This window comes from Gymnodraco acuticeps, unplaced genomic scaffold (assembly GCF_902827175.1).
Source record: "Gymnodraco acuticeps unplaced genomic scaffold, fGymAcu1.1, whole genome shotgun sequence".
In the NCBI taxonomy this organism is placed as follows: Eukaryota; Metazoa; Chordata; class Actinopteri; order Perciformes; family Bathydraconidae; genus Gymnodraco; species Gymnodraco acuticeps.
The window spans coordinates 1057192-1075717 of record NW_022992216.1 but is presented as its reverse complement, the minus strand read 5'-3'; the positions used below and the strand labels follow the sequence as shown (position 1 = coordinate 1075717).

At 40.7% G+C, this 18526-nt stretch overlaps 1 protein-coding gene across 1 annotated transcript in view; it reads right to left on the bottom strand.

The window, feature by feature from the left end:
- Positions 1-14288: 14288 nt before the first annotated feature.
- Positions 14289-18526, bottom strand: part of nrn1la (neuritin 1-like a) — a 117747-nt gene continuing 113509 nt past the window's right edge. Inside the window, exon 3 of the mRNA XM_034205941.1 lies at positions 14289-15668. Within this exon, the coding sequence (XP_034061832.1) occupies positions 15371-15668 (298 nt within the window). The 3' untranslated portion in view covers positions 14289-15370. The remainder of the gene's footprint in view (positions 15669-18526) is intronic.

The following is an 18526-nucleotide window of genomic DNA, read 5'->3' as shown; positions in this document are numbered from 1 at the left end:
AAGTGATTATATTTGTATGCCAAGTTTTTGTTTTTCACTTTTATTTTGATAGTAATAAGATCGGGACTCTTATTTTTGAAGGAACTTTTACTGGTTCAATCGGTTTACTCAGCGGTTTACTGATAAAGATTTAGCCCCAGAAAGCACATGGCTACTTAGCATGCAAAATGACGTCATTCTGCATGTTAAGTATAGCCATGTGCTTTCGTGTTATCGGCTGAATCTTTATTTATTGATTAGATCACGTTACTCTGATGATAGTGTTCAAGACAGCCTATACAGTAGGCCTATGTCTTAACTCGATCCTTAGTAATGTGTTACGGAGCCTTCTATTAAATATTGTTTCCACATAACGAGCATTTTGCACTGCTCTTTTCCAATGTGGAAGCAGAATGTGTGAAAGCATACAGCACGATGCGGGGTGTATCTCTAGACATCTTTAGACTGGAATAGCGGGGCCCAGGTGAACTCGCCTCGCAGGTGCACATGCCAGGATAGAGGACATCAGACTCCAGAGAAAATTTGCTCGAGTCCGAGTCAATGTACAAGTCGAGTCCGAGTCATCGGGGGGGGGGGGGGGAATTCACGAGTCCGAGTCCAAGTCAGCGTACGTGATAATTCACGAGTCCGAGTCAAGTCACGAGTCCCGAAAATCGGCACTCAAGTCCGAGTCCAGGACTCGAGTACTCCATCTCTGGCCAGAACCGCTTAATAGTATTCAGTGCAGCAAGACCTTTGATTTAAACTACAAATTCCCAGTGGTGGAAAGTAACTGAGAAGCATATTTAAGGGGCATTTTGACATCATTTTACTTGAGTATCACTTGACATTTTATGCCACTACAATTATTTAACATTCTACTATACTAGATGCTAAATAAAAAGCATGTGATATGCTTATATAAGTACTGTACTACTAATATATTAATATAAACTAGTATTATAAAAGGTTTTTAAAATTGGCTCAACATTGACAAACTACAAAAGTTCCATGTTTAGTTATAAAAACAGGATAATTTGAATCAAAAACAGACGATTGGAATAAAACACTTATTTATCATGCAAATGTACATACACAGCACACAGATGAAATTTGACATCGACATTAAACCATCAGGATTTGGCAGGATGTTGGACCCAAAAGCAGTAAAAAGAAGATGGCAGTTTTTTTTTTTTTTAACCCTTCTCTTGCGTTAGGTCATACCCCCCTTCCCATGCTATTTTCGGTCAAAATTGACCGGTGTGTTTTGCACAGTGATATCTCTGGAACCCCTTATTTGATGGTTGACATCTCATTTGAACAGTCAAAGCAAGTAGAATCAAGGGGTGACAGACAGAATGACACCAGGGGTGAATTTCATATTATATTTGGCAGTAAGTTCAAAGATAGTGCTTATTTTACATTACTGTATATTATAAAAATGCTTGCCATGTAGGCTGTGTTTACTGGAGATGGAAATGCTTTAGTTAGTGTTGTAGCTGAGATTCTTCCCGTTCCAATGATGTATGGCATGTATTGATTTGATACAAGCAAGCCAGTGTTTCATGTCATGGCCCGGACCCACCGGTGGGCCCATCAAGTTCAGCATTCACTGTGATGAATATAAAATAAGACACTGATACTGTTTTCCTCAATGAACATTTAGAGAAAGAGAAATATACCATAACAGAACGTGTGTGTGTGTGTGTGTGTGTGTGCATGCTCATGCGTGTTCACGCACATAGTTGGCGATGCAAAATTGTGGAATGTCACCTCAGGCTCCTCTCCCTCAGGGGCTTCTATCTCAGGGGCCTCTCCCTCAGGGGTCTCTATCTCAGGGGCCTCTATCTCAGGGGCCTCTATCTCAGGGGCCTCTATCTCAGGGGCCTCTTCCTGGTCTGTTGTAGGCTCATAGTGGGGGGGCTGTGGCTAAGTGGTAGAGTGCTGGACTTCGAATCATGGGGTAGCAAGTTCGAGTCTGTGACGGCCCCCGAGCCTGGGGCCTGTGAGGGTGTGAATGTTGTTGCAGGTCCAATCAGCGTGATCGGGGACACCTGGCCGGAGGTGCTACTTAAGCCCAGCTGCCCGGAGTTACAGGCCCCCGTCATGACTCTCTCCAAGCCTGCTGCGGAGGGACTCACCGTGATCCTTTCCCCTTGTCCACCCTCTGCTGTTTTTGGTGTTGCCGAATAAAGTGCGGAGATTATTGGAAACTTTGAGCGTCTCTCCTGGTTTTTCTGTTGTGGCCAACGGGCCGGTCATAACAACTGGGGGCTCGTCTATCGTAAGTAGGAACCGGGAGTTAGTTGGGTTGGTGTGGCGTTAGCTGTACCTGAGTTAGCCTTTGTTTGTGGCTAATTGGTAACCTGAGTTTCTTTTGGGGGAGAGGCGGGGAGCAGTATCGCCCATATGACTGTTACGTCACGTGTTGGGGATTCCCTCGGATGACAGTGACGTATGTGGCCTTATATGGTGTTGTATCCACTATTTTGAACGCGTATGGTCCCGCCTGTGTGTACAATACCTGTAGGAGTGTTTCCCCTGGTAGGTTCAAGAGGCGTTTCCCCTTTGGGTTTCGTCTGGGGGTGCCTTGATAGTGTTGGGGTACGGTGGTTAGAGCTTCACTTTCCCTTTTCCCTAAACTTGCTCGGGAGCACTTCCGTGGGTCAGGGGGGTTGCCTGGTAGCCTCTCTCGGTCCAGCAAGTGCATAAATACCCACCGCTACGCCTCATGAAGACTAGGAGGGGAGTTACCTAGTAAGTTTGTGGTTAGGAAGTCAGCAAGTGGGGCTGCTCATTCCTAGGTTGCGTTCCGATAATCCAAAAATCAGCTCCTAAATTCTAACCTTATCTCCTATTCCTTGACCTCTGAGTGAAACGTCACGGGGTTAAGGGATAGTGGATAGGAGAATTCAAAAGGATTTAGGAGAAGAGACTGCGGTGCTTAGAGAATCCGAATGCACTTTCACTATCCGACGTGTTTATGATGCGCCAGCGGACGTCATGGATGTGCGTCTGCTGCTGTAGGGAAACTATGGAAACTACAGTTTTCTATACAGCGGACTACAACATGGATGTTTAATAAGAACGAGGGACTACTGTAAACTCATCTAGAGACTCTGCACCGTGCTCTGATGCTGTTGTTTTATGCTTTATGAACGTGGACAACAGAGAAACATATTCTTCATGACCAAAGTTGGAATTGAAATAAAAAAGGAAAGTGAAACTTATGCTCGACACCCTCTCCCTCCAGTCCACATTAATACAAATGATCCCAATACGTATGATTGTATGAACTATTAAAAGATCTTAAAATAAATACAAATGTATTTATTATAAACGTTAGTCCTTAACATCTATCACTGTGTATATCACCATTCAAACATATTTTAAAAGTTGAACAACCCCCACACAGCTCAGTGAAATGTTGACTTTATTTGATCATTTCAGTAAAAACTAACGTTCATATTTCTCTTTTTGATTATAATACTGATGAACGTTCAAAACAAAGTACTTTGGCAACTTACCACATACGTTTTAAAATGCTTAATAAGCACCGTAACTTTCATGATATAATTTCTCCCATTATCGTTTGTGTCCGTGAACGGCCGACTGTTGAGTGACGGCAAATGCTGCGGCTGCAATGCATTGTGGGGCAGCATTTTATCCTCTCCTTTCGGTTAAGGCCCTGTCACACTGTCCCGAAATTGACACCCGATGGACACACGATAAAGGAAATGTTCAAATTCGGCTGTGATCGTAGCAACATACATCGGGCCATTCGTGAGGGCATCTTAAGCCATCGTATGACCGCCGGTGGAGTTTCTCAGGCTCCGGCAGCAACTTAGTGAGCGGCAACTTCGTAAGGCACTCGTGAGGACATCTTGTCAAATCGTGTCATCTTCGTGTTATCATCGGTGCCATCGGGCATTCGCCCTCACTCTGATCGGGGCGAATGCCCGATGGCACCGATGATAACACGATGCCCTCACGATGGCCTTACGAAGGGCACAATTGACACACAAATTCAACACGAAAATGAACCTTCGCAAGGTCCTTCGGCAATTTTTTGGCATGCCAAAGATTTTGCCACCGCTCACGAAGTTGCTGCCGGAGCCTGAGAAACTCCACCGGCGGTCATACGATGGCTTAAGATGCCCTCACGAATGGCCCGATGTTGCTACGATCACAGCCGAATTTGAACATTTCCTTTATCGTGTGTCCATCGGGTTGTTTTATTGCACAACAAAATCATGTAAATATATTATGTAAATAACCCAATTTGTGTTCTGTGAAACTAAAAAGGATATAATATATTATTTTGAAGGACAGTTGACAGGAAGTTGTTGTTGTTATGGAAACAACATTACGGAGAAAACGTAATATTTTCTACATATAACGACGGATAAAGTAAAGAACAAAGTCTGAAGATATCAGTACAGTATCATAGTACTGTAACACAATTGTTTTTGGTACTTTCATTGCAGTTGTATGTCTTAAATGTAATGTAAATGTTGCCTTCGTGTGTGGTTCGGGGCCATCATCGTGCGAAATTCACAATTCCATATTCGTGTGGCCATCGGGTGTCAATTTCGGGACAGTGTGACAGGGCCTTTAGGGAGGTCCAGTGGTTCCTAAGCTAAAGGAGGTTATAAAGGAAGTTTGAAACCTCCTTTCCTTTCATTTGGAGAATTGGAACGGCACTTATCATGGCTGCCAGTGACGTACTTCCGGGTCATTTCACTCCGTTAGGAAGGTTCCTAAGCTAAATGGACTATTGGACTGCAGCCCTACTGTGTGCACAGGTGGGCTAAGAAATTGCATTTCCTCTCTAAGAATAGCGGTTGTCATATAAATATGGAGGATATTGTGGGGGCGTTTGTTGCGGCACCGTCTGAAAGGTTTTTGGATCAGTGCACCAAGGAACAGTTGGTGAAAATAGCTGAGTTTTATGATTATGAGGTTGGCGATAAGAGAGTAAAAGAGTTAGTGAAGGCGAACTTAAGGGCTTGTTTGCTAAAAAATAATGTGTTTGCCACTGTAGTGGATGCTCCTGTCTCCGTGCGCACAGGGGACTTACCTCCGCCTGAAATAATGGCTCAAAGTGCCGGGTTGAATTTTGAGCAGCAGAAGGAGTTGCTCAAATTACGCATAGAGTTGGAGACGGAAAAAGAGTTGGCCGTGGAGAAGATGCGACAAGGCATTGAGCTGGAAAGAGCGGTGTCTGTGGAAAAATTGAGACAGGAAACTGAGCAGGCAAAGTTGGAGTTGGAGAGGGAGAAACTGGTATTGGTTAGAGAGGGCAAAGTAGCGGCTGATGTCCTTTTTTCTGATGATCCATCTAGTCAAAGCAGAGCCCCAGGGAGGTCAGTGGACGAATGATTTGAAGTTGGTGCCCAGGTTTAATGAAAAGGATCTTACTGAATGTAAGTAAGTAACTTTGGATAAAAGCGTCTAACAAATGACATGTAATGAAATGTTATGTAATAGTCTGGATCCCTGTTGTCTTCCATTTCTGAGACATCTTCATCGCCTCTTCATCTGGTTCAATCTCCTCTTCATCTGGTTCAAAACATTTGTCCAGAGGCACTCGTACAGAAAATTGCCTAATCGGTCGCCTGCTCATTGTGTCAATGAGTCAAATGTGAGCAAGGCACAAATATAACTGCTTGAGAGCCAGTAAGGGAGGCGCATTTAGTGCGAGAAAGTGAGAGGTTTGTGTTTCTCGAGGGGCACAGAGCGTGTGTGTGTGTGTGTGTGTGTGTGTGTGTGTGTGTGTGTGTGTGTGTGTGTGTGTGTGTGTGTGTGTGTGTGTGTGTGTGTGTGTGTGTGTGTGTGTGTGTGTGTGTGTGTGTGTGTGTGTGTGTGTATTCTGACCGAAAACGTCATGGATGTTTCACTGTTGAATAAATCACTCAAAATTCAATGCAAGTGGTGATCATCATCAAGTGTATATGTTCAAAGATGGTTCAGAGGCCTAGTGTGGAGGATAAGGTATTGAGGCAATTGGATGAAAAACACAATATTTATGATTAAAACAAGTCATTCGGTCACTTTTGACCCGAAACGCAAGAGAAGGGTTAAAAGAGCTGATAAATAAAAATTAAAGTTTAACACCAAAACAGGGCGACCAGGAAAGGCAAATATAAAACTGAACATGTACGGAACAGGGAGGGCACGAGGAAAAGGATCAGGAACAAAGGCAGGATCTCGGGGAAAACACGACAGGACCATAGACGGGAGCAGAGACGACGAACCCACAAAGAACACAAGGGAGGCAGGCCTACACACACAAGACTAATCACAGAGGCAAGAAACAGCTGGAGAGGGCAGGCAGAAACACAAGAGCAGCAGGTGAGCACAGACCATCACACAGGTGGAAAACTAGAAGACAGGAAGTAAAACCAGACAAGACATAACAAGGAAATACATTTTAAAGTAAAACTGGAAACTTTAAACTAAAACTAAGATCATGACCCCTTCCCAGTAGCAGTGGGCAGCTTTGTACAACACCCGGGGAGCAGTGTCCGGGCCAAGACAAATAAATATCCTTTGATAATATAATTTCTTTTGATACTTTGAGTACCTTTTTTCTGATAATATGTCCACAATTATATTAACATTTCAAATTCAGGACTTTTACTTGTAATGGAGTATTTAGGACAGTTTCTACTTTTTCCTTTAGTAACATTTCTGAGTTAATTCTTCCATATCTGCAAAGAATACAACCATCCAGAGGTATTGTGATCAGCACCAGCCACTATTTATATTTGTATCTAGTAGAATAAACCGTAGACTGACTTAAAAAATAGGTTTTTCCCCATCTCTGTAAATCGTGTCCACCCATATAAAATCAGTTGGATGGGTTGACTTCTCTGGCCACAGGAAATGAAAATAAAAATGTCAGAGTGAAATCCAATATGATTCCACACAGCAGAGAGAGCAGTACTCTGTCCAGAAAAAGCTGCACTCAGCAGACCTTTCCCACCTTCATTTCTCTCCTCTCCTCTCCCCTTTGGTATTAAGCCTCCCAGACGAGAATCTTGTGCCGCTTACTGATGTCCCCTTAAAGGATTTCTGGGTATTGAAGTTCAAAATGTTCAAACACTTATCTCTTGCAGCCTTTTGGAGCAGCAAATATGCCAAGTTTCCTGGGGATGCTTTAATGTTGGGTCAAAAAAACTTTTTAGAGACATCTTTTGAAATCAAGTCTCACAACGGTGGCATAATCTGACTTAGTCTTCTTTGTTTTATCATCCTTGCATAAACATTCTTCAAAAAGAGAAAGTTGAGAAAGGTTACAATGTCCAACAATGTGAATTACAGCGATACCGTGCTCCAACATGAAGGGAACAATGTGTTTTCTTGCTGAGCTTCAGCTTCAACGTCATATGTTGACGTGTCATACAATTGCGTTAACTGTGGGGTTTTTTTTGTATGCAAGATCATTAGATACAAATAGGCAGAAGGCTATTTTAATGCAATTTTGGCTAACACAACTCAACAAGAGATAATCTCAGATATAGCTTTTTTTCATTTTCCCAATAGGCAGATGTGTAAGTATCCTAGAGATGGAAACATATGACCGATCTTGGAACATCGGTTAAAACAGGTTGTAAACAGTTTAGATAGATTTTTAGAATAGCTTGGCTCACTTGGTAAGTGAGTTCACACGACACTGGTTTAAATCCTTCAATTCACAGAAAAACTAGGGGCATGCACAACTTCGGTTAGTAAAGTCAACTTGTACCAGTGGGTTGGTGTGCAAAACGTCACAATTGACTGACTATATATTTACGCATTCACATATTTCAGGAATTAACCATAACAATATCATATTATTACAAAAATGATGACCAAAAATAAAACCAGACCAGACAAGTTTGTCTAAATCCAAGTATTTTACTTATCTCACATTTAGCATTTGCAAACAATTTAGTAAGAATGACACTGTTCCTCGTCCAGGGTTTAAAATTGTATTCATGTCTGATTTTTGTCTTTAATTTCTCGTTTCTGTTTAGATTTGGATGATCTTTGTCAGTTGTTTGGTTGTCAATAAACATACATAGTAAGGGCCCAACACGAAATAGCCAGGAACCAATGATGTCCTGCAGGAGATGTGTTGCTAATTAGCATAATGCGAAAAACAAGGGGCAAACACATTTTCATAAGAAATAAGCAAGATCAGTCAGAGATCTTGGCCCCATTGATCAAAACGTGTGAGAATATGCGGGGCTCCGAATGAATCACTCATCACTCATCACTCATCAACAATTTAATTTATCCAATCATCATAAATCTAGGTGGATATGTTTGGTATGTGTTGGGGAATTGGCCTGCAAAAGCATTTTAATCCCAACCTAGGGTTAGGGTTAGCTTAAATTGGCCTTGTTTTCACATTGAAGAGCTTACATTGTTTGGTCAAGGCACTAAATGCAGTTATACAGGATACATAATCTACATACAGTGCATAGGAAATGGGCATAAACCACTCCAGCCTTTTTAGGTAAGATGCAACCTTTACTGGGGTTTCAACTGCCATGAGAGTACATCATGTAAAAAGTTGTATTCTTCATAGAGCTATTTCTAGTTTCCTTTTTGCTGTGTTACTACCCTTTTCTTCAACCCAAGCACTTTCCAAGAACCTTTTACTTGAACATGAGCCATTGAGCAATATGAACACACTCAATTGGGTCGGTCAGTCAGCAGCACCAGTTTAATGATTTTTCTATAAAGGTAGCAAAACCTACTACATATGTATGCAAAGTATTATGAAGGATTAGAGACAATACTGGCGAGAGGGGCATGGATATGAAGGGAAAAGAAAGAAATAGGAAGAAGAGGAGAAAAGCTGACTTTACGAAAGACAGACAAAATACAACAAATACAGAGATTATTCACAAAGATCTTTTGGAAAGCAGAAAACGCTTCATCCGCACCATTTGAAAAGACTGCCAGATTTCTGTGATGATGCACAATGCCGAGATGTTGATACTGTCCACAAAGAAATACAGATATGTCATCTGTATGTGCACAGAGTTTTTGTTGCGAAGCTTCCTGCTTTCATCCGTGATCCCAGATGTTTGGATCTCCATTCTGTTTGATGGGAAGCCCAAAGTAGCAACAGGAGCCACTTTAAAGCCAACCCGGATGTTTATTTATAGGAAAGTGCTCCCTTTGTCTCTAGGCTTCACATAGATGTGTGATGAGTTAACATGTGTCATCAAACATGTCCGCGTTCTGTTTCCTACACATAAAAAGGCAAAGAGAGCTCAGCACTGCATGCTTTTTCTACAACAAACAAAGCAAGGGAGCGACATTTGGATTCCGCAGAAGAGCATTTTCCTCATTTGACAATGAAATGTACAATGGGTTGTGTGGATGAATGATTCATTCAACGAGCTAATTTACACCACAGTGAGATAAATGATCTGTCTTCCTTTGTCTCTTTCACCTACACAAAAGATCACCATCTGCTGAACAAAGAATATACTGAGGAATGACAAACAATTAAGCAACATATGACATTGTGTTAAGCTTTTTTTCAAAGATGACTTTGTATTTGGTTAAAGATGGAAATCCAGTACATGACAGTATGTGTTTTGAAAATGATGATGAAAATTAAGCGTGGCCTTGGGGTCCATATTTAAGTCAAATCAGCTCCACTAGAGAGGTTACTATGAGTTGTATCTTCTACTCGTACTTTTCCCCATAGCATTATGGATAAGCATTACTCTTTCAGTTTCACCTCATGCACAACCAGCATTTGTATGTGTTCATGTATTCATCTCTTATTAGTATTTCATATTATTCATGGTAATCATTATTCTTGCGCTGTCCTTACCTTTTAATGACTTTTTAATCAACTTACATTTGCAATACCTTCATTAGCACATACTCTATCATTGTGAAAGTTCTCTGTAGTATATCTATCTATCTATCTATCTATCTATCTATCTATCTATAGACACGCACAGAAACAGTCCATACAATTCTCCGATGCTCTCTTCTAGTACTTTGGAGTTGTTTTGCTTGATGCACAGTGTTTGGTGTGCGTTTGTTTTCGGGATGACGGACTGTCGGACAATTGCGCTTTTGGTCCAATGTACCTTTTTCCCGCCAATTTGGGTTTTGAAATAATCAGTTGTCAAAAAAAATGGCATTGCACCTTTTTTTTTACAGTGTATTTTACAGGGCCTACGGTAATGTAAATAGCACAACAAATACAAATGTTAAAGCTTTGAAAGTAGCACTTGCAGGATGATATTGTCTAAATATACATATATAATACAGTATATTACTGCTATATACATAGAGATATTCATAGAGCTATAATTATTTACACTTTACACATGATGTGACCTAACTCCTTGTGTGTCATAAAACAGTGATTTGTATTTCTATATCTAGAAATAGCCACTTTAATTTATTTGAAATGTGTGTGTGCTTGTGTGTGCTATTTACAGAGATAGAGAGAATTCAAACGCATTTAACTTCTTTTTCTCTATTATCAGACAAATTAAGATAAAGGCATCATAATGATTATTTTCTATCAACGCCTTTCTCAATCATCACAAAATGCATCCTTAATGACTTACGTAGGTCAATCCCATACTTATCTTGACTTTCGCTTTCACAAGTTTTTACTCGTGTAATTTCTCTTTTGTCTAATCAGTAATTACAAATTGGAGGCCTCAGGTCTGAACTTAAAAACACAGCTGCGCAGCCACTAGTTTGAGACACATTTATGAATCTGGGACCCAGGTGGGTTTGTCTATCAGTCTGTCTCCTCGCTGCTCTACTTAAAGCTCCGGTCAGAATGTCATACATTTTTCACTACTGCCATCTGCCACGCTCACCCATTCTAACCTGTTCACACTCAGAGTTGCTGGCTTCAAGTTCTGCTGAGTCTGCCCTGGCAAGCGGACATGGTGTTTCATGCATCCTTAGCTCTTCTGTTACTCTCTGATGATTTCACCTCTGCATTAGTGTCTTGCTGAATCAAAGGGTTTATGTAAAACCTTGTCTTAATGCAAAGGAACACTAGCACTCACAACGGCTAAATAATGTTCTCCGTCATTTGTTCACAGCAAGAAAACCAAATATACTGTACCAATAATGTGACATTGATGTATTGGTGTTGAAGAATGTTACAATTTCTCCTGCAGTTGTTTCTGTCTGATGTAACCCCGGAGCACCAAGCTGTTGCTGGAGGCGCAGGGATGTTCCAGTCTCAAACGCAATGCTGCAAAAATAATTCTCTGCTCTGCTCTGGTCAATAAAGTTGCATTTACCCTGCAGCAATATTGAAAACCACTCTGAAATCAGATTTGTCCACGTACCTCACATGAAACATATCTTCTCATAAAGAGATCTTTTTGTGTTTTAGAGTACCTCCGTGGAAAACAGACTTTAAAATCCAATCTCAAGTGGTTATTTTCCCGTAAAGCAATGGTATCTTCGAGGTTATGATGACTGAACTCACTATAGGCCTGCATTTATACAAACACATCCAATCCGATTTTTCTACCAAGTCTCAAGTTTGTGATTCTCTCACATTTAGCCTACAGTGGGCAACATCTTATCGGAGCTCAGCGGAGACGGTTTTCAAATTGCTTCACCTTGTTGAATCAGCCATTGAGGCCTTTAGTTGCTTATTCAGTCACTTTAATTAAAGTTCAAAACCGCGACAGCTTCTTTATACCATCCAAGCATATCTCCTGGTGAAGTCCCTTACATAAGAAATACCTGTGGGATGATTGGAGGGTTTTTATTTGTTCTCTTATTTTTAATGAGTTAAATTGTTCTGCTCAGTTCTTTTAGCCTTGCAGTGTTTTATGGCTCCAGGGATTATTCTATACATCCTAGGGTCAAAGTATGCATTTGGTGCGTATATGTGTTTGTGTGTGTGACAAGAATAAAAAGAAAAGAAAAGAACATTTTGAGAATGGGGTCCCAAATCAAATAAGACTTGTAAAATGACCACTATTGTATAAGAACTCTCTCCAGATCTATTTGCCTCTCTGTTTTATTCAAGCCTGTAGGTGTATTTAACTGGCCACTGGCAAGGTAGAGTTTGTTTTCTGTTATTGCCTTTGAGGATTTTGTTTTGTGCTAGTTCACATTCTTGAAACTCTTGAAAGTTGGCCAGGCTTTGATTTATTTTTGTAAAGAAAGAAAAGTAAGCCTACAACCTGAGTCTCTTGTGTAAAAAACACTCTCTGCTAGACAGGTCGGTTCAATCTTTAACTCGCAGAATGGTGTTTGTTTTCCAGGTGTACTCTTCTCTAACTCGGTCTGTTTCTAATCTGGTAGTATTTCTGATCCTGGGCCAGATAGAAACAACTGTTACCCAGAGCCATTTAGAATAACAAGCAGCTTCAGCAGGCCTGCGGGGCCAAACTACGGCTCCTGGAGCATGAAATACGCTTGGCATGCGGAAGGATCGTGAGTCTGACTGGAGAACATATTGGTCCCATACTGTTCGGCTACATACAGCGATGCCAAGGACGAGCCTCGGAGGATTTCATACCTGGGTAAGCACCAAATAAAAACAACTCAAGTACTCTCTTAGCTTCTGCTCAAAATAAGGATGCTGCAGGGGAAGCTGTAAGGCCTTTTCAAGGTTATGTTACACAATGTACAATTTTAAAATAAAAGTAAGGAATCCATGGCATTGTATGCAATGCTCTTTGTTCAAATTTAAGAATTAAAACACTACAAATTGTATGTTTTGTTGATATTTTTCTGTCTTAATATTGAATCGCTAATTGTATTTAAATGTATTTGCTTATACTGTAGTAGCGCTTCATGTAGATTCTAATTTCTAAGAGTTTACATTTTTGACATGCCACTTTAGTCCGTTGTGTGGTCCTATGTTATCCTGTGGGGCGACATTCAGTATCATGACGAATTGCAGGAGCCATTATTCCCACCTTTATCACAAAGATATTTTAGCTTTCCTTAGATAATGTTGTTAAAAAACAAGTTTTTTTTTCATACCATCCAAAACCATGTTAAGGCATCCAAAATCATTTTCAGACAAATGTGTACACCTGAAGCCAATTTAAATTGGTGTATATGCCCTGGCTACGAACTTGTAGTTAGGGAATAATGTACAACTTTTTGAGCAGCCAATAGATCTTTCATTTGAGTATTTTGGGCCTTGGGGTTTACTTGTGATTCCCAAAAAAAACAAAAGCATTTATACAGTAGGCTGTATTGATCCACAATTGTTGGGAAAGACTACATTTAGTTCATTTTATAACGAAGAATAAAAAGAACATGTGTTATGGCTGCTGCCTTCTGGGTCGTCTTCATTGTGTTAATCTAAATTGTATGTAAATGAGCAGGGCGATTGCCCTGACGTCATTGGCTGCCATCTCCTGGTCCGCCCCTGAGGATTGTGATTGGAGCACGCCGGGCCCGACGCACTCCAATCGCAGCGCACAGCCGGCGCGCACCTGCTGGAGATGACTTCAAAGCCTGGGGACAATCATCACTCTGGAGGCTCTGTGATGTGGGACAGACGCCTCTAGCCTCTTGTTGTGATTACTCGTGTTGCTTGATAATTCAGTGAATCCTCTGTGTTCAGTTATACTGCTTAGCAGCATGTTGAAGTAGTGTTCTGTGTTTAGCGTAGTATGTGTGTGTAAAGAAGATCCTGGTTAGCTTAGCGGTTAGCGCCTGTTGATCAGCAGCAGCGGTGTTGTGTTACAGCTTTTTCAGTTTCCTGTACCACGTTTCAGTGAGGTTTCTGTTTCTCTTTTGGGTACTAATTATTACTGTGTATACTCTGTCAAACTCCCTTTTGGAGTCTCTTTCTGTTGGTTGTTATCAACCGATATTTTGGCCCTTTGTTTATTTATCATTTTGTCACCATTACTGGACTATAATAAATCCTTATAACTATTACCAATTCCAACTGGTGTGTGTTGCACTTCCTCATCCCTAGTGGGGACGTAACAACATGACTTATCTCGACTCATTATACCAGATGGATCTCCGTGTGATATTTGTGAATTGCTAGCAAACACAAAAGGTTATGAAGAGCTATTATTGGTGAGTCTCTTAAATCAAAACATCTGTTATGAGGAGTAAGTCTGGTTGAATAAAGATCTCATTTGGGATGAGATTTGAAATAGGTTACGGCTTAACAAGCATGGCTGAGACGAAGTGATGACCAGATGGCAGTGACGACAATAAAACACTAAATGTGACGACATGCCATATTGTTGACAAAAACAGACTAAATTGCATTATATAAAAAAAAAAACTTTACCAACATCTCTCACAAACAAAGAGGAGGATAATTATTATAGAGTTTATTTTCTCTTGAATACAGCAGCTCCGTTTCCTGTGCTTGTCCAAAAACTATACTACAGCTGCACACAATGAGCACAATCCGGAGGACTATGCGTTACTTTCTTACTAATTGAAACAACAGGGCTTGGGGAAAAAAGCAAGGTAGTATTTTATTTTTAGACTAGATTGACTGAAATGTTCAACATAAGCTGAGAAGGAAGTCTAAAATATCATGGTTTCTTTGACCAAGATAAGACAAAAATGATCAGAGTAAACTAAAACCTGACTAAAAACGCAGGAAGAGGTTGACTCAATATAATTAAAACCACCAAGGACATTTGTCCAAGGGCTAAGACAAAAAACATTGCAGACACTATTTACACTATTGGGCACGGGTGCTTTTTTTGGCTTTGTGTGTCACATTTCAGAACATTTTCTAGTTTAGGTTTTTCCTCTTGTTGGTGACAGAAACTGGGGCTTCTGCATAGGCAATCAAGGACCAGAAGGGAAGGTCAAACGTTTGCCAATCGGAGACTTTTTGCAACACTTAAGTCAAACAGCGGTCTAGGTAGTAACAGGCCGGGCATGTTAGATTTACATAATTATCAAATATTTCATACTTTCAAGCTGATAAATGTATGAGTTTAGCTGGTTGTGGCATCTAGCCTATTCATCATTTAGGGTTTATCAAGTAGGACGTTATTATGTCCCTCTTATTACATTGAGGAAGATAAACTAATATAAAGAAACTAACTATAGATGTTGGGGGATAGGCGATAAAGACAGATGACATAATGTTGCTGTATGGATCTGTTTAACTATGTGTGTTTCAGGTCGGTTTGCAAAGTGGTTTCGCATCTCATTTTCTGTTTTTTCAATAAAGAAGATACTTGAAAGGCAGAGAATATGCATGAAACAGCACAGGCAGTTTAAAGATACATTATCAAAAAGGCTGTCGGACTAACATGCAGTCAGAAATATACAACCACTGGCAGAGCAGAGGGGGAAACAACTGTGGAAAGTCTATGGACTTGTGAAAGAAGAAATACACAAAGTGTATATCTATTCACACGAGTCTTTGGGGTAGCTACATCCAAAGCGACAGCAGCACAAGAGGAGCCAGGAGCATGAGAAGGTGGACACAGCCTCCCAGATGATCAGTGCACGCTCTTAGAGACTCCTGGTTGATCTCCTCCTTGTTGGGGGGGCCGTGCGGGGACACCGAGGCCACTGGGTGGAGGTTGCGTCTGGAGCACATGTCGTACAGGTTTCCGGAGAACTGCATCTTCTTAGATTCCTGGCGGAGAGATTCCCAGACCGCTGCTGCTTCATCTGGACAGCCGGCCATCGCTATGTTGGCACAGTCATGGAAGTCGTCCCATGACCTGAAGAAAATAAAATGAAGAGAAGAGGGATTAAGAGACAATTAAGGACACCTTAAGAGCCTGTGTCCACATAGTGCTTTTCCTGAGAACCAGCGTCTTTATTCAATTGTTTCCAATGAAAACAGAGTGCATGTGGTCACCTAAAGACCACATGCACTCTGCACCCAGCGTCCTTATTTTTCAAAACTAAAGACATTCACATCAGACTCAGCATTACTTTGTATTTTTAACATGCTACAGCAGATGATATGAAGCCAAACATTATAGCCTGCTAAACATCGGATTGTTAGCATGCTGATTTCAGCATTCAGCTCAAAGTACCATCCTGCCTAAGAACAATCTGTCTGTCACAGGAAGTGGAGCTGGGGTGGACCTAAATGCAGGAGACTGCAAGTAACAGGAACTTAGTTCTAACAGAGAAACATTATAATTTCCAGACAAACAAAGGTACAGAAATTCATGTTTAAACGGCATACAAGAGTCCAAGAATGCCTACAACAATGACTGGAACAGAAAACCAGGGTTGCGGTCGGATAATCCAAAAATCAGCTCCTAACGTCTAACCCTATCTCCTATTCCTTGACATTTGAGTGAAACGTCACGGGGTTAAGGGATAGTGGATAGGAGAATTCAAAAGGACTTAGGAGAAGAGACTGCGGTACTTTAGAGAATCCGAATGCACTTTCACTATCCGACGTGTTTATGATGCGCCAGCGGACGTCATGAATGTGCGTCTGCTGCTGTGGGGAAACTATGGAAACTACAGTTTTCTATACAGCGGACTACAACATGGATGTTTAATAAGAACGAGGGACTACTGTAAACTCATCTAGAGACTCTGCACCGTGCTCTGATGCTGTTGCTTTATGCTTTATGAACGTGGACAACAGAGAAACATATTCTTCATGACCAAAGTTGGAATTGAAATAAAAAAGGAAAGTGAAACTTATGCTCGTCACCCTCTCCCTCCGGTCCACATTAATACAAATGATCCCAATACGTATGATTGTATGAACTATGAAAATATCTTAAAATCATAAATGTATTTATTATAAACGTTAGTCCTTACCATCTATCACTGTGTATATCACCATTCAAACATCTTTTAAAAGTTGAACAAACCCCACACAGCTCAGTAAAGACTGTGAAATGTTGACTTTATTTGATCATTTCAGTAAAAACTAACGTTCATATTTCTCTTTTTGATTATAATACTGATGAACGTTCAAAACAAAGCACTTGTGGCAACTTACCACCTACGTTTTAAAATGCTTAATAAGCACCGTAACTTTCATGATATCATTTCTCGGTCATAATCGGTTGTTTCCGTGAACGGCCGACTGTTGTGATGGCAAATGCTGCGGCTGCAAGGCATTGTGGGGCAGCATTTTCTCCTCTCCTTTCGTCAAGGGAGGTCCAGTGGTTCCTAAGCTAAAGGAGGTTATAAAGGAAGTTTGAAACCCCCTTTCCTTTCATCTAGAGCAGTGGTTCTCAAACTTTTTTCAATAATTACATCTTACATGACATTACATGTCACTTGTTAGACGCTTTTATCCAAAGCGACTTACATACTCAATACTGTGGACAATCCCCACAGGAGCAATTTGGGGTGAAGTGTCTTGCCCAGGGACACAACGACATGCTAACTGCAGTGGGGTTTGAACCTGTGACCCCCTGATCCCAACAACAAGGCTCTATCCACTGCGCCACACACCTCCCGTACTATATAATATAATATAATAATGTACCCCCTTTGAAAAAAAACTGAATTAAAAACTATTTAAGGACAAAATGCCTATATAAAGAGGTACAGTATAGTGCTGCACCATCAGTGTCTGATTTATTAAAACAACAACATTGTAACTGAGAAACACTTAAATGCTACATTTCAAATGTTTACAATCCATCACTAAATTCATGGCAAATCAATTTCAACATCATGCAATAACACTAAGACGACATTAGTTGCATTGAACTGATCTTTTTAATAAGTTGTACTTACAATGTAGTGAGAAACATGGGCTTGTGCTTCACTGAGGATCTTTGTCATTCTGACAGGGAGGCAAACTGCAGTTATTACACTTCACGTTTTGAAATATGTGTAACTCTGTTCATATAAAACCCACACTGCTCAAACTTCCTTACTTTTCCTAAAATTGGTTTATTTATTTATTTATTTTTGGGGCGTGGGGAATGAAGAGAAAAAAATATATGAGCATTTTATGAGCATGGGATTTTGACCCCTCATATAAACATAATGCATAATACTGCGCTATACTCTGCGGCCACACGCCATAACGCAACGCTTATTGTTTAGGTGTCCTTTGATAAGCAGGCAGTCATATCATTAAATAGAACTAGCTAGATCTGATAGATTTGGACATAAATGGGAGTGAAGTCTAACCGGATGCGAGAGAGAGATCAGATCAGATCAGCTGCTGCTGACGGAGAACACGCAGCTCTGCATGATCACAGCTCCCCCGCTGTGACGGACCGTTGAGTGGAGCAACATTAAATACAATAAGAGTTAGACCTAACACACTTAGCTAGTTGATCTACTCTTGAACTAGCTAAACTAGTAATACATATATTTATTATATTTATTACTGTCGGGTCACCTATTACAGGTTCAGCGAGCTGCACGAGACTGACGGGCTGTCAGGAGAGGGAGAGGAAAAGAGAGCACCGCGTTTATTTTCCCCATTTTATTATCCAGAATTACTGTCAACTTTTGAATAAAGTAGTTCATCTACTATTAGTAGTTTGTTTAAATGCATTACTTATGTTTTTTTTCATTAACATAAAATAAATCTCACGTACCCCCTGCAGTACTCCAACTTACCCCTAGGGGTCCGCGT